This window comes from Perognathus longimembris, chromosome 17, assembly GCF_023159225.1.
Source record: "Perognathus longimembris pacificus isolate PPM17 chromosome 17, ASM2315922v1, whole genome shotgun sequence".
In the NCBI taxonomy this organism is placed as follows: domain Eukaryota; kingdom Metazoa; phylum Chordata; class Mammalia; order Rodentia; family Heteromyidae; genus Perognathus; species Perognathus longimembris.
The window spans coordinates 25,122,395-25,146,699 of record NC_063177.1 but is presented as its reverse complement, the minus strand read 5'-3'; the positions used below and the strand labels follow the sequence as shown (position 1 = coordinate 25,146,699).

Genomic DNA, 24,305 nt, shown 5'->3' with positions numbered 1-24,305 from the left:
AAAAATAAAAAGTTAGAAAGTAGAAGAAGGTCTGGGAATGTGGCTTAGTATTAGAGTTCTTGCCTAGCATGCATGAAGCCCTGGGTTTGATTCCTCAGCCCCACATACACAGAAAAAAACAAAAGTGGCGCTGTGGCTGTAGTGGCAGAGTGTTAGCCTTGAGCAAAAAAGAAGCCAGGGACAGTGCTCAGGCCCTGAGTCTAAGCCCTAGGGGGGAAAAGTAGAAGAAAAAGCACTCAGTTTTACAAAAGGGGGAATAAAAGTTAAAGAATTCATGTGTTCGAACCAACCAGCAGTTAGTTGCAGTTAATAAGAGAATATGAGGCAGACCTGAAGAATTAGCAGCCCTTTTCAGTTCGATGGGCTTCCTGCAGACTGGTGGATTTAGTGCTTGTCACAGCAGCTCCAAACACTAAAGAGCATTGTTAACCAAATTTGCTGTAGAATTTTGCAGCTGCCATTTGTTTTTTTACCATTGTACAAATCCTCTTCAATTGATTATAGCCACTTTGGCCCCAGACTATCGTAAGGAATTTAGTATAGGTTGATGATTTCCTTCTGCAGGGTTGATAGTGAGGAAAATTCCAATTTGTCAATATGTGTAACTTATTTCTGCCTGTGATGATGCATAACATTGCTTGTGAAATTCCCAGGCAGTGGCTTGCAATCCAGAAGCTGCGAAGCAAGATCCGCAAGAAGGTAGATAGGAAAGCCAGCAAAGGAAGGAAACTACGGTGAGTTTGGGGGGGAAATTATCATGATATAATGTATGTCTTCTCTTAAATTTTGATTATGTCATTTTTCTCTTCCTGATGATTCTGTTTTTAAGGATCAGAAAAACAACAAAATGATATTCAAGCATTTCTTCCTTTTACTTAGCTTTTTAAAACTTAAAATGTTTTATTCAATTTTTTTCTACCATTGTGAATGAACGTATGAAATACAGTATTTCTTGAAAAGAGAAATAATAGGGAAACAAAGGCATGATAGTTGAAAGTATTTTAATTTGAAAATGACATAAATGAAGGAAGGACTCCAGAGAATGTTAACATCATGCTCAAAGGAGATGAGAAATAAGACATGTATGAGAAAGTAGGCTCTGAATGTAGGAAAACTCCACTCTCTGAGCTCTTGCAGTCTTCTGAGGGTACAAACAGGAGCTATCCTTAATATAATCTTAGATTTATATCCCTGATAACATTGTGTGTATGTGTATGTGTGTCCGGGCCCTGGGGCTTGAACTCAGGGTCTGTACACTGTCTTTGAGCTTATTTGATCCAAGGCCACAGCTCCACTTTTGGCTTTTTGGTGGTTAATTGTAGATAAGAGTCTCATGGACTTTCCTGCCTGGCTGGCTTTGGACTGTGATCCTCAGATCTCAGCCTCCAGAACAAGTAGGATTACGGGAGTAAGCCACTGGCTTTGAGCAAATAACAGTTCATTCTTCAGATCAGGTAAAAAGACAGTGAGGAGGTTGGAATGACTCCTACTGTTTCAGAGGGAACAGAAAGAGTTTGTATTATTCATTGCTACATGTGTGCTTCAAGGAGAAAATCTATTTTGAGGAAGAGAGTGGGTCCTGTTTCAGAACACATTGAATTTATTGAATTTGACTTATATTGAACTTCAGAAGACCAAGTTTACAGAATTTTTTTTGTGTGCTGGTACTGAGGCTTGAATGTGGGCCTCATGTTCTTGCTTTGCTTTTTTACTCCAGGCTGGTGCTCTACCACTTGAGCCATGGTTCCACTTCTGGCTTTTCTGGTGTTTAATTAGAGATAAGAGTCTCATGGACTTTCCTGCCCTAGCTGACTTCAAGCCACAGTTCTCAGATCTCAGCCTCCTGGGTAGCTAGGATTATAGGTGTGAGCCACTTGTTCCTGGCTGGTTTGCAGATTTTTGAATCAAGAAAAGGATATAGATAATTGGAAGCTTATAGCATGACAAGAATAAAAGCATGAGAATATCACCCTACATAAAGCAGACAGAAGAAGGGGGAGGAATCTATTAAAATACTGAGGAATAATGGTCATCTAGTAGGGGAATAGGAGAAAGTGAAGCAGTAAATGCAGGAGACTGCCTCACAAGGACTGGAAGTATTCAGTGTCTCAGGAGTTAATTAGGGCAGGGCCATTTCCTCTGTGATCACGTTTTTTCCACCTGAGGTTCTCTTGGCTACAGTGGAAGTTGAGAACCAAGGGACATTCCATACTTGAAATGCCTGTAGAATTACTGCATTAAACCTTTACTTTTTTGACCTCTTTAATAAAAGCCTTTTGGATACCAGCTGGTGTGCCATTAAAGGTTATGTATGTAATGTAACTTTCTAGTTAAATGTAAAGAGAAAAGTAGAAAATCACCAAAAACAAAAAAAACAAACAGTAAATTTTGCAGGCAAGACCACCAATAAATGCTAAAGTCAGGGAGCAAAAGTTTGAGGATATAGTTGCATTGTTTCCAAGTATTGTCACAAGGTATTGATCAGTTATAAGGGAGAGAATAGTAACTACAGTGGAGAATTCTCAATAAGTCATATTTGCATTTCTCTGTTCATGGTAATAAAACACAGCATCATTTGTGGTATTTTTGTCCAGAATGTCTAATTGTATGTAGTCTCATAATAAAATATCACTCAAATCCAAATTTTGAGACATTATATAGAATCTGACCAGTACTTTTCAGAAGTATCAAATTGACCAGTTATGATGGCTCACACTTGTAATCCTAGCTACTTGGGAAAGTAGGAGGCTTGAGGTTTGAGAGCAGCCCAACAAAAAGTAGTGAGATGGGCTGGGAATATGGCTTAGTGGTAGAGTGCTAGCTTTGCATTCATGAAGCCCTAGGTTCAGTTCCTCAGCACCACATAAACAAAAAGCCAGAAGTGGCGTTGTGGCTCAAGTGGTAGAGTGCTAGCTTTGAGCAAAAAGGAAGCCAGGGCCAGTGCAAGCTCTTGAGTCCAAGCCCCAGGACTGGCAAAATAAAGCAAAAAGTAGTGAGACATCATTTCAACAAGTAAGCCGGATGTGATGGCATGCAACCTGTCATTCCAGCTATTCAGGAGGCATAAATGGTAGGGTTATGACTCAAGACAATCTGGGCAAAAACAGGAAACTAAATTTGAAAAATAGAGCAGGAAAGGGCTAGAGGCATGGCTCAAGTAAGTGCTAGAGTGCCTGCCTAGTGAAAGGTCCTGAATTCAAATCACAACATTTCCCATCCCTAGACGTTTCAAGGTAATGAAAAAACAGGGAAGAATGAAGAATTATCATAAATTGATGCTGCTAAGGAGAAAGCATAATTAGCGCAATATGGTGTCTAAGGTGGAATCTTGGCAAAAAAAGAAAGGAGGGGATAATTGGCAAACTGAATGATGTCTGTAATGTCGTTAATAGTATTATGCCAATGTTAATTTCCTAATTTTGATGATTACACTATGATTTTATAAGTTATAACCATAGGGGAAGCTGCCTGCGCTTTTTTTTTTTTACAACTTTTCTATAAGCCTAAATTTATTGCAGAGTAAAAATAAAAATAATAAATAAGGTCACTGTATTGGTTTACTTGCTTGCTTGCTTTGTCATCTGTTCTTGCTGGGTGACCACAAATGTGGGCAGTGTGGTCAGAATCAGAAGAATTCTTATTAATGGCTTTAGTGATAACTAAGGTTTATATAAGTCTCACTATCAGGTACTTTATAGAAAGAACAGTCTCTGGAGCCACACTGAAGGTTTGGAATCTGATTCTTCTATTTACTAGTCTTGAGACTTTGAGCAAGTTACTTTGCATCTCTGTGCTTTAATTTCCTCATCGGTAAAACTAGTACAATAATTGAAGTCACGTCTCATAGGGTTGTTATGCAGATTAAATGAATTAATTTATGTAAAGTGCTTAGAGAAGATAAGTAACTTACCCTGGGTTATGAGCTAGTAAGTAGCAAACTGGGATTTGAAGCAGTTGGCCTGATTCCAAAGGCTATGCTTCTAACCTCTGTTTGTTAACTTGTTGCACAGACAGAATCAAAGTGACATCTTGGCACTGTAAATCCCATCCTAAAGGAATAATCTAAGCATTCTAGGGTAGATGAGAATATTATGTGTAACTTCCTTACTTAAACTTGAAGAATAGGTAAGTAACCCAGCTGCTATCACTGATACTAGCCCCTATCAGACAGTCAGCTTCTTGTTTGTGATGGATTTAGAAAGGTAAAATTTCCAAAAAAAAAGTTACAGCAAAGATTATCGATTATCATTACTTGTGGAAACAGTTTAAATGATAACAGGCCATTATAGGTTATAAGCTACTCAGACTAGGATTGTGCTGTAGCTGTTCAGATATTTCTTTTAGGGTACAAAAGTATGTGTGCATGTGTGAACCGAGCGCTGGTTGCTCACACCTGTATTGCTAGCTACTCAGGGAATTGATGTGGTAGATTACAGTTTAAGGCCAGCCTGGGAAGAAAAGGTTATAATACTCCATCTCCAAAATAACCAGCAAAAAGCTAGACTGGAGTTGTGGCTTAAGTGGTACAACACTGAGCGAAAAAGCCAAGCAAGCAAGAGCCCCAGAGTACTGTCAAAAGGAGGGTGGGAGAGAGGGAAAGAGGAGAGGGAGGAGGACCCACAAGGAGAAGGGAATAAGAGAATCACTAACATAACTAACATATAACTAAAACAGTTGTTTGAAGGTGAAGGAAACTGGTGTGTGTGTGTGTGTGTGTGTGTGTGTGTGTGTGTGTGTGTGTGTGTGTACTTGCTTTATTTTCCAGTTTTTTGTGTGATGAATTTATACTTTTTCTATTATTCTTGTTTGGGTTTTTTTTTGGTTTTTTTTTTTTTTTGGCCAGTCCTGGGCCTTGGACTTAGGGCCTGAGCACTGTCCCTGGCTTCTTTTTGCTCAAGGCTAGCACTCTGCCGCTTGAGCCACAGCGCCACTTCTGACCGTTTTCTATATATGTGGTGCTGGGGAACCCAGGGCTTCATGTATACGAGGCAAGTACTCTTGCCACTAGGCCATTCCCAGCCCTCTATTACTCTTGGATTGAGGGAAATCTCAGTGTTATTGTAAAATGCATTTGTTGAGAAAAGTATGATATTTGAAAGAATTATATACAAGTAGTACAATAGAGAATTAAATTATTTAGTAGATGTAAAAGGGTTTCTGGCTGGGTGCTCACTGGCAGCTCACACCTGTAATCCTAGCACTCAGGAGGCTGAGATCTTAAGATCACAGTTCAGAGCCAGTCGGGGCCAGTCTGTGAGACTCTTATCTCTAAGCAACCACAAGATGCTGGAAATGGAGCAAAATTTCATTTTTTTGTCTTCCACGGTAGTGAAAGACAGGGATACCTCATTGAATGTTCTTTGGTATAATTTGGTCAGACATTACAGTAATACCCTTTTGCCAAGTGCCACTGGGTCTCAGCTGTAATCCTTGCTACGCAAGAGACAGAGATCTGAGAATTGTGGTTTGAAGCCAGGCTAGGCACATTCTTGAGACTCTTATCTCCAATTAATCAGCAAAAAGCCAGAACTGGAGGTGTGGCTTAAGTGTTAGAGTGTGAGTTGTGAGCAAAAAAGGAGAGTACAAGGCCTGTACTTCAAGTCCCAGTACTGGCGCGTGCGCGTGCACACACGGTCCTTTTTACTTATTGCCAAGAAATCTAGTGACATAACTTTAATTTCTATAACACTTCAACTAAAGGTCTTAGATTTAAACTTGTTCTGAATTCACTTGTGCTCCTTCATCTAAAGATGGAGAAATGAAAGACCCAGGGGCGCTTGTGTGAGGAGATGATGCTTGTGTGAGGAGAATTGTAGGAGCCTTTTCTGACTCAGAACTTACTCAGGGATCTGGTGCAAGTGAGAAGTAATGTTAGGGAGGTCTTGCACTCAGCTGTTACTCCAGTGCCTGTGCTGGATAGCTTTAATGGTAATGAAAAATGATTATGATGTACACGTAAGAGGAAAATAGAATAGTTAAGTCCTCACTGACTTGTCTGGAATGTTTAAAATTCATATGTTAAATGCATTAGTATATGTACTCTTTTTCCTCAGCTCTGATATAGATGGATCTTTGTTTGAACTGCTATCATTTGCCATGTGCTTTTATCAGACTCTTCCTGCAACATAAAGGAAAAATAGAGTTGTAATTGCCTGTGGAATTTTCCCTATTTTACTGGGAGCCAAGTGTCCCTATGATCAGTTCTGGGTTTGCAAACTCATAGAATGTGTATCCTTTGCTAGGTTAATGGCCTCTAAAGTTGCTGTCTTTGTGTTTCTTGCTTTATTTAGGTTTCATGTCCTTAGCAAGCTTCTGAGCTTCATGGCACCTATTGACCATACTACAATGAATGATGATGCCAGGTAAGTAATAGATTAATTATATGTCTCAAATGGCTTCATGACAGCCCGGTATTGACCTGTTCTACTGCCTGTCACCCTCTTGTTTCTTCTTATCAGTTAACCATTTGTCATTGGTATCATAGCAAGGATCCTGGTCTCATCTCTTCACTCCCATAATTACTAAAGCCAAATCAACAATTTCCATAAATCTCAATGCCATCTGTAATGATTCATTTTGCTGTATTGCTTTGTTGTTTTTAATGTTGTTAGTCCATCTGCCTAGGACATCTGATTTCCTCTCGGGCAGAGGGTCAGGACAGATCACGTGTGCTGTGTGCATTGGAGATGTGTACATGTGCTCTTTGCAGAATGGTTGTAGACATTACTGGAGAGGTGTACATATAATGTGTTTGCTGAGATTGTTGTTGAGTGTTGGGGACAGCTGTGCCTTTAAGAGGGGACGGCCCAGCTAGCCCGTACCCCCACGTGGATGGGGGGTAGAGCAAAGCCAGGCAGTTGAGTATTGTGGGTTTTGTTGTTGTTTGTTTTGTTTTACAAAAGAACATGCTCCTAAAGCTGAAATGATAGAAATGCATGCAGAAAAAGTATGTCTTCTCAATTTATTAATTGGCATTCTATTATAATGAAGATTCTCCTTCTGCATTTATTTACCGTTCATTGATTCATTTGTAGGAGTATAGACTCGTATGCATTCCTATTTTATTCAGTGAATTATGTTTATAGTGCTAAAGATGTCCCAAGTACGTGAAACCCTTTTAAGCTGACTTGTGTCCTTTTGGTCCAGTCATTATTTGAATTCTTCTTTACTCTCTGGCATAAGATGTTCAAAGCTCATCATGTATCTTTCCTGTGCCGGTACTGGAATACACCCTTCTTGAAGGTATCCTTGTTTTTACTGGATGATTATGTTTAGAAGCCAAGATCTATGCTATGTGTGGAACAGTAAATATGGGGCCTTTCAGTTTGTTTTTGTGTGTGTATGCGTGTGTGTGTGTGTATGTGTGTGTGTGTGTGTTCCTGTGTGTGTGTTCCTGTGTGTTCCTATGTGTCTGTCCCAATTGTAGGGCATGAACTAGATTCTGGGCACTGTCCCTGAATGTTTTGTACTCAAGGCTAATTAATGCTCTACCACTTGAACCTCTGCTCTACTTCTGGATTTTTGATGATCATTTGGAAGTTAGAGTCCTGTGGACTTTCCTGCCTGGGCTAGCAATCCTTAGATCTCAGCTTCCTGCATAGCTAGAATTACAGGCATGAGCCACTGGCATCTATTTTTGTTGTTGTTGTTTTTGTTGTGGTTGTTTTTTCGTGCTTATAACTGAAATTATATTCTGTAAATATTTTGTACTTCATGCCACACATGGCATTTTTATGTCATTAAAATAGTTGAAAAATTATATAACTATACAATATTTTAATGTAATTTAGTCATTCACTGAAAGTTGGACACAATTGTTTTTAATTGTCATTGTTATAAATAATGCTGTGATAGAGACTTTTAAGTAAATATCAAGTAAAATTATTGATGATGATATAGGTAGATGTGGGTTTTGTCAGCTTTCTCTTTTAAACTGTATATGACCTTTTATTTGGTGATTTATTTCCAAACTATCAGAATTTTCTTCTTGTTGCCTGAAGTGTTAGGTTGGCAAATGTGGGCAAGCACAATTAATGATTTTTCATTTGGTTTATTTATTACTTTGAGTATAAAGCAACTTGTGAGTGGTCATGAGTCCGTTCATATCTGTTTTGGACTCACATGTTCTTCAGTGCTATGGAGATGTGTATGTAGCTATTGCTGGCTCTTTTTTTTTTGTGTGTGTGTGTGTGTGTGTGTGTGTGTGCATGTGTGCATGTGTGTGCGCGCTTGGCGTCCTGGGCACTATCCCTGATAGTGCTCAAGGTTAGCACTCTACAACTTGAGCCACAGCTCCACTTCTGGCTTTTCTGGAGGTTAATTAGAGATAAGAGACTTACAGATTTTCTTGCCTAGGCTGGCTTTCAACCATGATCCTCAGATTTCAGCCTCTTGAGTAGCTAGGATTACAGGTGTGAGCCACTGGCACCCAGCAGCATTGGTGGATTTTAATGTCTTGGGGTTGGATATCCTGGAACCAGCTGGCCATGGATAGGTACTGAGAACCCACTGACTTACTGTTGGAAACAATGCAGTACCATTCTGTTTTGTACCCAATTTTGTATACCAAAAAGAAATTTGGTATCACCCTATACTACTTTTCCTCAAGTGAATAGATTAGGTTTTGCTACATTACTGACAACATTGCTCAATGAAATTATAAATAATTTAAAAGATGTAGTAGGCGCGGAAGGAGGCAGGAAGGGGAAAAACTAGGAGAAAAAAATAGAGGGTGACACTGTTCCAAAAGAAATGTACTCATTACCTGACTTATGTAACTTTAACCCCTTTATACCTCACCTTTATAATAATTTTTTAAAAAAATAAAGATAGAATAGAACAGTATGGCAATGTTAAGTGGAAAAAGTAGGCTATACAATTTTGTCTGTATTATAATCCCATTTTTGAGTAAACATAAACAAATTGAATATTCCTTTTCCAAAATGGTTGAGACCAGAAGTATTTAGATTGGCATTTTCTAGATTTTTAAATATTTGCATAGACCCTACCAGTTGAGCATCCCTAATAAGACAGTCTGAAATTAGAAATGCTCCAAATTCAAACTGAATGCCATATATATATATGTATATATATGTGTGTGATTTTTTTTTTTTTTGCCAGTCCTGGGGCTTAGAACTCAGGGCCTGAGCACTGTTCCTGGCTTCCTTTTACTCAAAGCTAGCACTCTACCACTTAAGCCACAGTACCATTTCCGGCTTTTTCTGTTTATGTGGTGCTGAGGAATCAAACCCATGGCTTCATGCATGCTAGGCAAGCACTCTACCACTAAGCCACATTCCCAGCCCCTGAATGCCATATTGATACTCAAAAAGTTTCAGTTTTCAAGGACTAGGAGTGTGGCTCAGTGGTAGAACACTTATCTAGCTTGCATGAACCCTAGATTCCAGTCTCAGCCTGTAAAATCAGAGCAGAAGTGTCAGCTCTCAGATATTCATATTAGTGACACTCAAAGCAGTTTTCCATTCCCCATTGGTTCTTAGGGTCCAGTTTATTGTTCACAAATAGGCCCACATTAGATTAATACCCAACGGGATGGGGCATCTTAAGTGCTTATCCTTGAATCTCCCATGTCCCTTGTACAATTCTAGCCAATAAAATTGGTGCTTTAGTTGAATTGGATTAAAACGAAACAGGATGCAGCTATCGTTAAGGAGATGAGAGAGATTTTTAACACATGATTATTAAGATAGTTTTGGTACGGAAGAAGTGCTCTCTTTAAAAAGATCTTTAGACTGGCAGGGGTACGTTCACTTTGTTTTTCCTTTGGAGTAGTCTGTGTGGGGCTACCTTATTTAATTTTTGCTCATGCAAATTATTTTTCCATAGTATAAAAGTTTCTCTTCTGATCAGTTATTAAACAAGCAAACAACTTCTAGCCAGGCACTGGTAATTCACACCTACAATCCTAACTATTTAGGAGGCTGAGATCTGAGAAGCATGGTTCAAACTGGGAGCAAAGTCCATAAGACTCTTATCTCCAATTAGTCACTCCAAAACTAGAAGTGGAGTATATCTCAAAGTGGTACGGTGCTAGCCTTGATCAAAAGAGCTCCCAGATAGTGCTAAGGCCCTGAGTTCAAGCCCCATAACTGACAAAATAAAAAAAAAAAGAAACTTTTTAAAATGCAAAGTAGCCTCATTGAGTCCCTGGGTTATCAAGTTTCCTTTTGAGAGCATTGTTTTGTTTTGTTTTTTGCCAGTCCTGGGGCTTGAACTCAGGGCCTGAGCACTGTCCTTGGCTTTTTGCTCAAGGCTAGCACTCTACCACTTGAGCCACAGCACCACTTCCAGCTTTTTCTATATATGTGGTGCTGAGGAATTGAACCCAGGGCTTCATGTATATGAGGTGAGCACTTTACCACTAGGCCACATTCCCAGCCCTTGAGAGCATTTTTTGTAGGTACACTTTGGATACTGTTTGCATGCTTTCAATTCTCTTGTGTTAGTGAAAGTTTCATGTGTCCCTGGCATTGACTATGTGTTGGTCCAGTAGGTCTGTACCTTCTGCAGTGTGAGGTAAACAGATGATTTCTATTTTGTGTCTGATGAACATTCCAGCATTGAGACAAACACAAAGAAACCCCAGTTGCATGCAAGGGAAGCACCGTGAGCCTAAAAATGCCTCTGCTTAATGCTTGATACTCTTGGCTCTTGGCCACTCAGTTCCCATAGTACCTACTGTTTGCCTTCCAGTAATCTTTTCTAGGAGGCAGGGAATATTTGTGGTTTGCACAGACAGCAATGGATTGAGGAGGGAGAAAGCACTGTCATGGAGTTCATCTGAGTTTTTCCATGTTGCTGTTCACTTTGATGTTAAAGGTTTTCTTCTTGGTCATTATTACTTTTGAGTCAACATACATTTGTAATATGGGGTTTCATTGTGATATTTCCATCCATGCACACAGTGTACCTTGAACAAATTCATGTCTTTGTCATATTCCTATTGCTCTCCTATTTCCCTACTTTTTCAAATAGCATTTGGTGGGTTTCATTATGCTATGTGTGTTATTCTCTTCACCCCTCAGTATCATGCTGATCTCTCAGATAGTTCCCTTTTTATATTCATGCTCCATTACCACTACTGTACCATCACCATCCTCCTCATCATTTTAGATTGTATTCCACAGATGAGAAAAAACATGTTGTATTTGGTGTTTCATGTTTGCCTTATCTCACTCAACATGAAAAATCTCCAGATCCACCCATTTTCCTACAAATAACCTCATTTCATTTTTCTCTGGCTGAGTAATATTCCATGGTGTATAATATATACCATAATTTCTTTATCCATTCATTGGATAAGGAATGGTCACCTCAGCTGATTTCACATTTGGCTGCTGTGAACAGAACTATAGAAAACATAAGTATATAAATATTTTTTCTGGTATATTGAATAGGTCTATTTTTAGTTTTCTGTGGAACTCCTATACTGATAATGGTTGCACTAGTTTACATTTCTGCCAATGGAGCATGAGGATTCTTTTTCTTGTATCCCTACCAGCATTTGTCCTTCCTTCTTCCCTTCCTTACTACCTTCCATTTGTTTTTTGTGATGGTACCAGGGCATGAACTCAGGGCCTGGTGTTAGCAATTTTGCTTTTTGGGTTGCAGCTGGTGCTCTATTACTTAAGTCATACCTCTAGAATCCCTGCTTTATACTGGCTAATTGAAGGTGAAGTCTCCCTGACTATTCTGCCTGAGCTGGCTTTGAACCTCAGTCATCAGGCCTCATCTTATAGTAGCTAGGATTACAAGTGTGAACCACCAGTACCTAGCCTATTTATTTTCTTGATTGCTGTTCTGACTGTGACAAGATGGAATCTTAGTGTAGTTTTGATTTACATTTCATTTATGGTTAAGGTTATTGAACATTTCATGTACTTATTGGCCATTTGTATGTCTTCTTCTGAGAAGGGTCTGTTCAATTTATTTGCTCATATATTAATTTTATTATCCTTTTATTGTTTAAATTTTTTGAGCTCTTGAGTTCTTTGTATAATCTGGTTATTAATCTTTTATGCATTGAATAGCTGGCAAAGATTTCTCTCCCATTCTGTAGGTTCTTTTTCTGTCTCACAATCATTTGCTTCCTTTGTGATATAATGGATCTTAGATTCAGTCAACATTTTGTTCACCTTGCTTTTCTTACTTTCTTATCTTTTTGTTTGTTTGTTTGTTTTTAGTGTTGAGGACTGAACTCAGTGCCTTGTACTTGCTAGGCAAGCACTCTTCCCCCGAACGAAATCCCCAACCCCTCACTCAGCTTTCTTGTTCATGGCAGGCATTCTACCACTTGAGCCATGCTTCTAGGTCAGCATTTTGCTTGTCAGTTGGAGATGGTGTCTCCTGGAGTTTTTTGCCTGGGCTGAAATCAAACTGTAATCCAGATCTCAGCTTCCTGAGTAGCTAGGATTAGAGGCATGACCCACTGTCACCCACAAATAGGTTATCTCTTGATTCTGGTAAATTTTTTTTGTGCCTTTTTTTTTTTCTTTTCCTTTTTTTTTTTTTTGTGTGTGTGTGTGGGGGGGGGGGGGGGCGAGGCTGGGGTCTTGGAGCTTGAACTCAGGGCCTGGGTACTGTCCCTGAGCTTATTTTGCTCAAGGTTAGCACTCTTCCCCTTGAGCCATTCCTGTACTTCTGTTGTTTTGTGTTGACATTTAATTGGAGATGAGAGCTTCATGGACTACCCTGCTGGCTTTGAGCTTGATCCTCAGCCTCCTAAGTAGCTAGGATTACAGACATGAGCCACACCAGCACCCAGCTTGTGCTTGTTTTGTTTTTTCTTTTTGTTTTTGGCCAGTACAAAGGTCTTGAACTCTTGGATTTCTTGCTTGCTCACTCTGTGAGGTTTTTATGCATTGCTGCTACTTCAGGGAAGGGTTCTCAGACAAACTTGATTCTTTCTATGTGTAGCTCATTGTTTTTTTCTATGTAGCTTTCTTATTCAAAATGTGGCAACCATATATTCCCAGTAAAAACAGCAAGGATTTCAGTCTTACCCATATTCTTCCACCAAAGAATTCCACCTCTCCCTCTCCTTTTGTAAAACTGCTAGCATTAAAAAAGGAGAGGACCATTTGCTAAGTACCAAGTAAGCACCAAAAGTGTTATTGTTTTACATCTGGAGTTTTAGAAAAGAAATGTAAAAATGCAATCAGGTCTTGTAAAGGGCTTTGTCAACATCACTGCCACACTGTTCTTGGCGTGCCTGCGTATAATAGAGTTTATATAGGCAATTTGTCTACACCTGCCACTTTTGTGTTACATGCCTGTCTTCCAGTTGGCAATCTAGGGGTTACTTAAACTATCTTTTCCTCCTCTTCCCTACTGTACCCTTTCATTTGGTAGAAATATGCAGATTATGGTGAGATACTCTGCTGTAGCTCACTCAGCATTTGAGAACTTGTCAGTAATAACCCAGAAGTGCCCTCCTTAGCACACTGTCTGCTGGTTCAAAACTCCAGGCAAGTATGGTTAACATACAGATGTTTTCTCTGAGGCCTCTTATCTCCTAAAAAGACACAGGTTTCTGACAGGTGAAACAAGTCTGGGCAAATATGCAACACTGATCTAATCGGCAGGAACAAGAGCAATGTTTTAACTGGTGCTACCTTTTACTAGCATCATTAAAGGTGCCCATTACTCTTTTATTAGCAGTTCCCACTCTTCCTTATCAGATTACAGAACAAACATAACTCATGGCAGTGATTTGATCTCTTGTTAAAGAGGATTACAGCTTTGCATTAACTCGGATTGACACAGTTTATAATTTGCTTGTTGATACTCAAGCAGGCATTGTCAGTGTTTGACCCCCCCCCCCAGCAGTGCTGAGGGAAAAGCCCCCCCCCCCCCATATATCATCATTAAAGATGGCGCCCAGCACAGAGAAAGGAGACTTGGGGCTTTCCTCTAGTGATGTTACAAAGGACAAAGAAACATTTTTCAAGTTCAAGTCTAAGACATGTGCCAGAAAATGCTACTATTGTTTATTCTCTTTTTCCTGATTCTCTGCTAAGCTTCTTATTCTGGAGAACTTATATTGTCAGATTGAAGTCTTGGTTCCAGGTAGTCAGTGGACTGAGAAAAGTGCATCACATCTTCTGGAAAGAGAAGTTCTCATTTCTGCAGTCACATTCTCAGCATTTCTTCAAAAGCTTGCATATTTTTCCCCCAAAGCATTTCTAATATTCTTTTTATTTGTTTTGCTTTACATTTTTAATTAGCATTAATTAGCTGTACTAGGATGTTTCATTTTGACATGTCTGTCTACACATACAGTTACCTTTTTCTTTTTTAGCTTTGAACTCAGGGCCTAGGTGCTGTCCCTGAGCTCTTTTGCCCAAGGCTAGTGCTCTACCACTTTGAGACACAGCTCCACACGTGGTTTTCTGGCGGTTAATTGGAGATAAGAGTCTCACAAACTTTCCTGCCTGGGCTGGCTTTGAACCGTGATCCTCAGATCTCAGCCTCTTGAATAGCTAGGATTACAGCCTGAGCCAATCTCAACAAGCTTCATTATTCTGTTTCCATACATGTAAATATTTTGACCCTCCCACCTTCCTTTAGTACCCTTAACCTAAACAGGGCCCATTTTATATTCCTGTCTTTTTTTTTTTTTAGTTTTTGCAAATTGTTTACATTTTTAAATTGAGTGTAAATATTTCTCTTAAGGATTTGTTGTTTTAAAGATTTTATTATTGGCTTTTCAAAAATATCTTACAGCTATTGTATTTTATCACAGCTAAGTAACTTGAAAGTGGGTAGGCAAATAGCTAAGGTTTTCACCTTTATCTAGATTAGTCATTCATATATATTATTAATATGCTTTCCACGAGGCTGGGAATATAGCCTAGTGGCAAGAGTGCTTGCCTTGTATATATGAAGCCCTGGGTTCGATTCCCCAGCACCATGTATATAGAAAATGGCCAGAAGTGGCGCTGTGGCTCAAGGGGTAGAGTGCCAGCCTTGAGCAAAAAGAAGCCAGGGACAGTGCTCAGACCCTGAGTCCAAGGCCCAGGACTGGCAAAACAACAACAACAACAAAAAAACCCCACAAACAAATAATATGCTTTCCACAATGGCATTAGATTGCCAATATATGTAGGCTATTTCCATTTCTGAATGAAGTCATTCTTTGCTCTGATTCAGCCCAAGTGTGTTATCCAGTTTTTGATAGGCAAGGGATGAGCCGGTAACAACGTCACATCTACTAGCTCTAAGCCCTTTATGGGCATTTTTGTTTCATCCTTATAGGAAACTTGTGAAATGCTCAACATCTGCATTTTATGATGGGAATACTAAGGCATGGAGCAATTAAGTAGCTTACCAAGGTTAAACATCAAGCAATGGAGCTGGCACATGCATGTGGTGCTACTTCTAAGAAATCAGCAAGCTTTTTTTAGAAATAATTATTTGGAAACGATGTGCCAGAGGGAAGTTGTATGTACACCCATACACACATACCTTTCAATTAAAAGCATTTTTAGAAAATAAACTTACTTAGATTGAGGGGGTTTTTTTTGTGCGTGTGTGCTGGTACTGAGGCTTGAACTCAGGGCCTGGGCACTCTAGGCTGACACTCTTTTTTAATTTTTTAAATTTATTTATTAAACAAATTTTTTTGACAAGGTGTTGTGCAAAAGGGGTACAGTTACATATTAGGGCAGTATGTACATTTCTTGTGCTATATTACACTGTGTTTTTCTTTCCCTTCCCTAGGTCAGGTAGACATATACAATATACAATGTACCAAGAACATATACAGTAGCCATGTGTCCTACGCCAAAGAAAATTCGCCTAGGGCTTTAAATGTAATGTCTACAATAGACAGTATGTCGACAATAGTCTTATATGAACGTACGTACATATAGCTTTTGAGCTGTTGTGATCCACTGAGAGGTTAATTTTTGACCTTTATATGTTGAGTAGTTGTTTGGTTTTAGTTACATAACGTAGGGTTGCTGACCCAAACCTGTGGGAAATATCGTTTGACAAGAGGTTTTTGGTTTCACAGACCTGGTCTCTACTGTCTCTCCTTCACCCCATCTTAACAGTCATATATCAGGGAGATCATGCCCCTTTGTTTTCTGTGTTCTAGGCTTGTCTCGCTCAACATTATTTGTTCAAGTTCAAACCATTTCCCTGCGAATAACAATATTTCACCATTCCTAATCGCTTTGTAGTATTCCATTGTGTATAGGTACCATATTTATTGGATCCATTCATCTGTGGAGGGGCATCTGGGTTGATTCTATATTTTGGCTATTGTGAATTGTGCAGCGATAAACATGGAAGTGCAAATGTCTTTTTGATATCTTGGGACCTGCTGTTCAGGATAGATTAGGCTGACACTCTTATTACTTGGATCACAGCTCCTCTTCCATTTTTTTGGTGGTTAATTGAAGGTAAGAGTTTCATGGACTTTCCTGCCCAGGCTGGCTTAAAACTGTAATCCTCAAGATCTCAGCTTCCTGAGTAGCTGGGATTACAGTTATAAGCCACTGATGACCAGTTCAGTTTTTTCTTTTCTTTTTTTTAACATACATACATATTCTTTATTATTAGCATCAATTAGTTGTACAAAGGAGTTTTATTTTGACATGCCCATTTATGTATATAATATATCTAGATCAGACTCACCTCTCTGTCACTTTCCATCTCCCATTCCCAAACCAGTTGCCTGAGCTTAAACCGTGTGAGGCTATGCCATTGTGACTTTGCTAATAGAGAAGAGTTAGCTTTTACTTTCTATTTTAGTATGCTTTGTCATCACTTTTTTATTTATTTTAAAAAAATGGTCTAGCAAGTGATAGATCCCACAGTGTGGGGAGGTGCTGGCCTGTTGTCTGATACATATTTTCTCATTTCACTGTAAACTTGAAATGTACTATTCATCTCTTTACAGAGTATTGCTCAGTGTTCTCCATTTTGCATTTCTCCTTTCTGTTTGAGTCCAGTCTTTCTTGTTCTAATTTCCCATGTAGGCTGTCACTCTTAAGAGCTTCTAACTACCAATCTGACCTCATGGGTTCTGCACATGTTGAGTCTTGCCTTCTTCACATTCTATGTGGAGCCACTCCTCTTTGCTGTGAAACAAAACTCATAGTCTAGAACCCACCCTGAAGGCCTTCAGTAATTGGTTGCCTTGCTACCATCTTTCTCTTCTTTGTCACCTGTTGGGGCAACATGCCCTCATACCATTCAGAGTGGGGCCCTGCTTTCCCAGAACATGTCCTTCCTGATCCTTTCCTGTCTTTATTCTCCTTCCTTAACCTGGAGGGGCTCCCAGCCTGTCCACCACCATCCTGTCTTATGGAGGTGTTCATAACCATTTGAAGGTACCAGCCTTTTGCCAGGGGACTCTTGCGATCCCCATACTCCATTGGGTGGATGTCTTTCTCTTCTGAATACCCTCCTCCCCCATTTTGCTTGTTCCTCCCCAGTGCTTCACAAAAGCACCTACAAAGTTTTTTGTTTTTTTTTCCTTGCTAAGAGTATTAGCCTACAAGTTAAAGAAGTATGGTTATGTTATGTTATAATTTTCTATCTGGTATTATCAAAGCTTTTATGCTTATATATTTGAAATAATCTACTTTAGTTCTAATCACATTTTGCCTTATGTAGCATTTTTTTTAGCACAGTATTATTTATAAGAGTTTATGAGGGCTTTTTCAGTGCTGTCAGTCTGCTCAAAGCTCGAGAACTGGCTTGGATTCTTGGGCAAATGGTATGTGCTCTGGTCTTCAGGTATTGTGCAACCCTGAGATCTTTTCTCTGTGTGCCTTAGTGGTTTTGGTTTTGTTCAGTACTGAAGGAGAACTCAGGGCTTCATACTTGCTCAGCCTGCTTGTTTACTCACTCAGCTGGCGCTCTGCCACTTGAGCCACAGCTCCAGCCTGGCTTTTTGCTGGTTATTTTGAGAGGAGGCTGCCTTCTCTAGAGTACAGCCTCTTAAGCAGCTAGGATTATAGATGTGAGTCACTGGTACCCAGATTCGTGTTTTTCCTTATGAAGTGCCTCTTGCTCACCAGTCCCAGAGAATAAAATATACTTTTTGTTTCTGAGAAAGGATTGTTTTAAATGTAGTATTTACAGATAATTATTCAAATAAACAATTCGTGTATAACATCTATATATTGTGCCATTGTCCCTTTGCCTACAATACAGACATATCCATATCTTTACCATCTTATAAACAGTTGGCTATAGACTTCCTTTCCAAAACTCCTCCACAAGCCTTCAGCTTATAAGTCTGTACAAAGTGACTGCTGTGATTATTTTTGCTAACAGTCCTATATATGATTGATGAGAATGAATTGTTTTTGTTTTACCTCTTTTGCTAACTCCTTTTATTTACTGTCCTTTGCTCTGTGAATCTCTGTCTATGTCCATATTACATACATCAGCCCCAGGTTGCCTCCTCATTCTTTTTTGTTGTTGTTGTTGTTGTTGTTGTTGTTGTTGTTGCCAGTCCTGGGGCATGGACTCAGGGCCTGAGCACTGTCCCCTGGCTTCTTTTTGCTCAAGGCTAGCACTCTACCACTTGAGCCACAGCACCACTTCTGGCTTTTTCTATATATATGGTGCTGAGGAATCGAACCCAGGGCTTCATGTATGCAAGGCAAGCACTCTACCACTAGGCCGTATTCCCAGCCCCAAAACTTTTCCTTTTTTTTTTCTTTTCTTTTTTTTGCCAGTCCTGGGCCTTGGACTCAGGACCTGAGCACTGTCCTGGCTTCTTTTTGCTCAAGGCTAGCACTCTGCCACTTGAGCCACAGCGCCACTTCTGGTCGTTTTCTATATATGTGGTGCTGGGGATTGAATCCAGGGCTTCATGTATAGGAGGCAAGCACTCTTTGCCACTAGGCCATATCCCCAGCCTTGCCTCCTCATTCTTTATGGTGTGTGCCTCCATTCGAGAACGTTTGCACTGTTGGAGAGCCTACCTTTAATTTATTCATAGCTCATGACCCTGTTGGAAAAGCACCAGAAAGAGTGTGGTTTGTGTACTTCTCATTTCTATCTAGCCCTTTGCTTAGAAGGTTTTCGAGGTCTTTTTTACTAGGATGAACTCTAGGAAAAGATTTTCCAAGAATCTTACTTTTCAGTCACTTCCTTGAGCTTGATATTCTGCAGTAAGTTTTCCTCTTGGCCATCTTACCTGTAACGTTTATGTCATGCTTGGTTTTGGTAATCTTTCTACAAATGATTGGTTTGTGGAGAGACCAGCAGGACTTTATGATGACCAGTTATACTTCTGGTCAGTGTTTTGGACTACTTTCATGATTTGTTTAAGAAACAAACAGAAGTTCTGGAATGCATTATGTATGGTTACCTTTTGTTATTTTTAGTGTTGGCATGAAGTGTCAAACCAAGAAGGATCTGTAGAAAAAGGTACTGCCTCAGTGTGCACTGAGGCCCATTGCTGGGAAGCACCTGTACTGGGAGCTGTTACTAACTACCCAAGAAATGAGGTCTAGAATGAGCCATAACCATACCTTGTGTTTTATCTATGTCTCCCTCTGGGGAGTAGAACACTTTATAAACATGAACCCTTTTACCCTGTGGGCACCTCCACTTAAAAGGTAAATAAGACTGAAGGGTCTTTGTCCTCCAATATAGATGAGGAAACATCAGCTTGAGAGGGAAATTACTTGAGCAGAGATAGGTGAGGAGATCCAGTAGTAGGCCTGCAAGCTGTGGTGACCCTGACACCCCGGAGTCCCTTCCTGTGCAGTTTCCCCTCTGCTTTTCAAGGGGCTGGGGGCTGGGGCTGGGCCTTTGTCTCTTGTGTGGAATGTGAAATGCTGCAGAGACGAGCAATTGTTCTTCAATGCTTTGTGCTCCCTTATAAGAAAGAAGAAATCAATACACATTTTCTCATACACACACTTGGCAGCACTTCGTCGCCTCTTCCACAGCTCGATCCTGCAGGGGAGGCACAAGTATGCAGCACCACAGGCGCCCCAGCTTCCAGGGGAAGAATTGCAAACTACTCATTTTGTACTTAGCAATCAAGCTTTTTAAAGCCAGCCATGTAAACAGCTGAGGCCATCAAGCTGCAGACCGCAGGCACTCAGTGGTGCCACTGGTACCGGAGAGGTGGTCCTCTTGTGAGTGTGAAAAGCCAGAGGAGTCCTAGGCTGAACCACTGAAGGGTTATACCTGACCAGCACTGGCACAGAGTTGTCTTTTGCAGTGTTCTCTCTCCCTCCCTCCCTCCCTCCTCCCTCCCTCCCTCCCTCCCTCCCTCCCTCCCTCTCTCTCTCTCTCTCTCTCTCTCTCTCTCTCTCTCTCTCTCTCTCTCTCTCTCTCTCTCTCTCTCTCTCTCCCCCCCCCCCTCTCCCCCTTTCTCTTTGGCCTAGCTTCTGAGGATTCAGTTTGTTTTGTTTTGGTGGTTAATTGGAGGATAAGAGTCTCATGAACTTTCCTACTTGTGCTGACTTTGAACCAAGATCCTTCAGTCTCAGCCTCTTGAATAGCTAGGATTACGCCAGACCCAGTTCACATTCCTCTCCATTTCCTCAGGAGAGGATGAAGCCCTTTGAAAGCCACCATTAGGAATCAAAACGAATGGCAGCAGTTCTCATTTTATTTTTTTCAGTAGACTAAGCTAGAGCCCTATCTCAAGTTGAATTTAATTTTCTAATTAGAAAATATGGTACTGATCTCTGAAACTTGGTCACAACAGTTAAATGTAGGGCTTGCATAACAGAATCTGTTACCATTGGGAATAGAAATGGCAGTTTAGGTGACAGACAGGACAGCCTTGCAGGGCAGAGGTGGGCGCAGCGTTATTTTGAGTTAGCAGAGTGGCTATAGATTGTGTGGGGAATGGGGGTCTGGCTTCACATAGAGGAGATGGTCAAAGCAGAGACAGAGTTGCCGGGACAGGCAGGATGTTGAGATGAGAGGAGGGCAGGGGCAGAACGTGGGAGAAGAGCAAAAGAGACAAGGGAGGATGGAGAGGACTGAACCTTGGGGAGCAGGTAGACAAGCTTGCTCCTGCTGTCCCACAGTCCCTCTCCCACTCAGATCTGTGGACTGGCTGCTTTATGTTTACTCAGCGGTTGCTGCTTTTTTATTTGGATTGGACTGTGTTTCTTAGAGAAAAAGAAAAAACACAAAAACAAAAAACCCTCCAACTTGTCACCAAACATAAAAGTGGAGTGCCTGGCTGAGGCTCTCTGGGTGGAAGATGAATATGCTTACTAATTTCTACATGGTTTGACCCCCTGGAAGTTGGAGTTCAGTGAAGCGGGAGATGCAGCCTGTGCCACCCCCAGGCCCAGGGTCACTGGGCAGTGGTCCTCACGTGGATACCAGCGTAACTGGGCATCCTCTCCCTTCCCTGCTTGCCGCTAGGAGAAAGTGATTCACGTCTAAGCAGTGAAGCATCCCCTGGCTTTTAACAGGAGCTGTTAGAGGGGCTGCCGTTTGAACAAGGAGCTTCATCTTCCTGAAGCCAGCAGTCACAAAACCGTAAACACAACACCGGCCAACTCTATTGCCACGATCACAGTGGCCTGACGTTAATATTAAACATCTCCAGCAAGGCAGAGAGCTTATGCCTGATTCCAGAGTAAAAATAAAGAGAAAACCCTGCTAAAAAATAGTGAGATGATTTTTGTCATCTTTCCTTTGTGAGGCTATTTGTCTTCTCCCACATCAAATCTCTTATAAAACAGTCAAACTGTGAAAAGTGGAAATCAACCCAAGAATACGGAATATTAACGCACAAAAAAGGAGTAGTCTCCCTTTTGTCTGAAGAACAGCTTCTGTCCCCATTTCACCCTTTTTGTTTGTTTGTTTTTGTTAAGTCCACTAAGGTAATTTTTTTTTAAAGAATGTGAATAACTTGAGTGGAGTGGAATGACAAAAGTTTCAAGTATTTTTCCATCTTTGTTTAGGTGAAAGAAGACCTTCACAGATTGCACCCGGGGTTCCTTCTGGCTCTCTTCTCTCCTCCTTCCTATCTTCCTACCCATCTTCCTCCTCCTTCCCCTCCTCCCCCTCCTTCCCATCCATCTAGTTCCTTTGTTTGGGGCTTGAACCTGCTTCTTTGAACATTTATAAATCTTGAGTCTGTCTTATATTTAGGAGACAGGCCAGAGGCCATACGTCACCATTTATAATTTAAAGCTTGTAGGGCTAAAAGCATTTGCAGAGGTTTGAAGGACCTAGTTCTGACCTGACCAAAAGAGTGCACTGGAACAGACCTTCCCAAGTCTCCTTCAAGCCCTGGGAGAATGGTGATGGGAGCAGACACACACAGCCAATTTATGGCCTAGTTTGCTCCAGCTTCCTGGTTGCCTGGTCTCCTTAGAAATGAGTCATGTACTGCCACCTTGTGGCAGATTTGGGCAGCTGCTGTTTTAAGTTGAGATGGCTGTGCCCTTGTGTCTAGATTTAGGTAATTAGTGAGAGAGTGGAGGGGATTCTGTTGAGTTACTGTCAGCTACTTTGCCAGTTTGAAACTGTTACAGAGTAGGTCTTGGGAGAGATAAGGTTTTCTTTTACTTCCTTTCTCTGTTTTGTGCTTTTTGTGTTTTCTGTCACTCTGTTTTGGTTTTGCTGTCAATGTGACATGCATTCAGGAAAAGAGTGAGGTGTGATTGCAGGAAAAAAGCCTGTGATCCTCTTATTGTTGGAGACTAAAAGAGGTAAGTAAGGGAGAGTTCTGCCCTGACCTCTACTTTTCTTCCCTCCAGAACCCTAAGCTTTTTGCACTCCTGACTTGCTTGCTATTCTAAGTGATGCTCACTGTTTACTAGAGCTGCGCCTGGCTCTGCTCTTGGTTGGCCTTCTGACTTGTCCTCTTGGCAGTCTTGTGTGCCAGTGTGAGTCCCATTCTGGGGTGGGCACTGGGTCACCCTTTAGCATGGAACATTCACCCGCTGTTTCCATCAGCATCTTCCCCCTGTAGGTCATGGTCACTGATGTTGAGCAGGACCGTTTGGGTGAGAGCAACAGAAGGAATAAAAGATAAAGGAGGGGCTGGGGATATAGCCTAGTGGCAAGAGTGCCTGCCTCGGATACACGAGGCCCTAGGTTCGATTCCCCAGCACCACATATACAGAAAACGGCCAGAAGCGGCGTTGTGGCTCAAGTGGCGGAGTGGTAGCCTTGAGCAGGAAGAAGCCAGGGACAGTGCTCAGGCCCTGAGTCCAAGGCCCAGGACTGGCAAAAAAAAAAAGATAAAGGAAAATATCCTTTAGTCCCTCGTGTTCTTGGGAGCCAACCATAAGGCATTCAAGATGGACTCCTGGGTCCTACTGTATTGGTTGCTGTGTCTTGTGGCATTTTATAACATCCTAGATGGTTGGGCTGTTTATGCAGCAAGGACTTTGCTTAGCGATATAAAACCACCATGGTTAAGGAGGACACTGCTGCTGTCTTACTGCTGAGCAAGCAGGGATTTGGGAGCCTAAGGAATTCACCGCAGGCCATGGATCTGAGCCACAGGCAGAAGCAGATCAGACTCTAGGTTGTAAGTACTGCACACTTATTATGTGCTGTGTGCCAGCACAGATGATCAGCTATGTTTGGTGACTGTCACTGTACGTGAGGAAAAGCTATTGTCCAGGACCTTCAGGTGTCTCTGGGAGGACAGTGGAGCAATGCCAGCCTTTGCCCTTTGGCCCATTTTAGTTTCTGACAGTTAGAATGGGGGCTTGCATCTTCCTGGAAGAGGATCCCTTGTTCAGTGCCATTTGCCAGTTTATGCCAAATGATAATTGGCAAGGTACCTTTCTCAGCAGATCTGTGGAATTCCCGGGCATGTTGATGGGTGAAACAGAAGAGAGTGGAGCTTTATAAGGGCAGAAAGAAGTATTTATTCAGAATGTAAGTGGCAGGACTGGGGTGTAGCTCGGTGGTAAGACACTTGCTTAGCATATATAATGCCCCAAGTTTGATCTCTAGCACTGCCAAAAAAAAAAAAAAAAAAGAAAGAAAAAGAAACATAGGAGCCAGTGATATCTGTGGGGGAGGAGGAGGTGTGCACACGTGCCAGTCCTAGGGCTTAAACTCGGGGCCTGGGCATTGTCCCAGAGTCATTTTGCTCAAGACTAGTGTCCTACCACTTGAGCCATGGCTCTACTTCCAGCTTTTTGGTGGTTGAAATAACAGTGGGGCCGGCTGCCTAGGCCAGCTCTGAACCATGGCCCTCAGATCTCAGTCTCCTGAAAAGTGAGGATCACAGATGTGCGCTATTGGCGCCTGCCTCAGTGATGTCCTCTGTGTCCTCTGTGTTTGCTCTCACCACTGAGGAGCTGAGGGTC

General features: G+C 41.2%; 1 protein-coding gene across 1 annotated transcript in view; it reads left to right on the top strand.

Moving 5' to 3' along the window:
* Positions 1-24,305, top strand: part of Aatf (apoptosis antagonizing transcription factor) — a 93,923-nt gene that overhangs the window by 63,328 nt on the left and 6,290 nt on the right. Inside the window, exons 10-11 of the mRNA XM_048365124.1 lie at positions 654-734; positions 6,291-6,362. Of these exons, the coding sequence (XP_048221081.1) occupies positions 654-734; positions 6,291-6,362 (153 nt within the window). The remainder of the gene's footprint in view (positions 1-653; positions 735-6,290; positions 6,363-24,305) is intronic.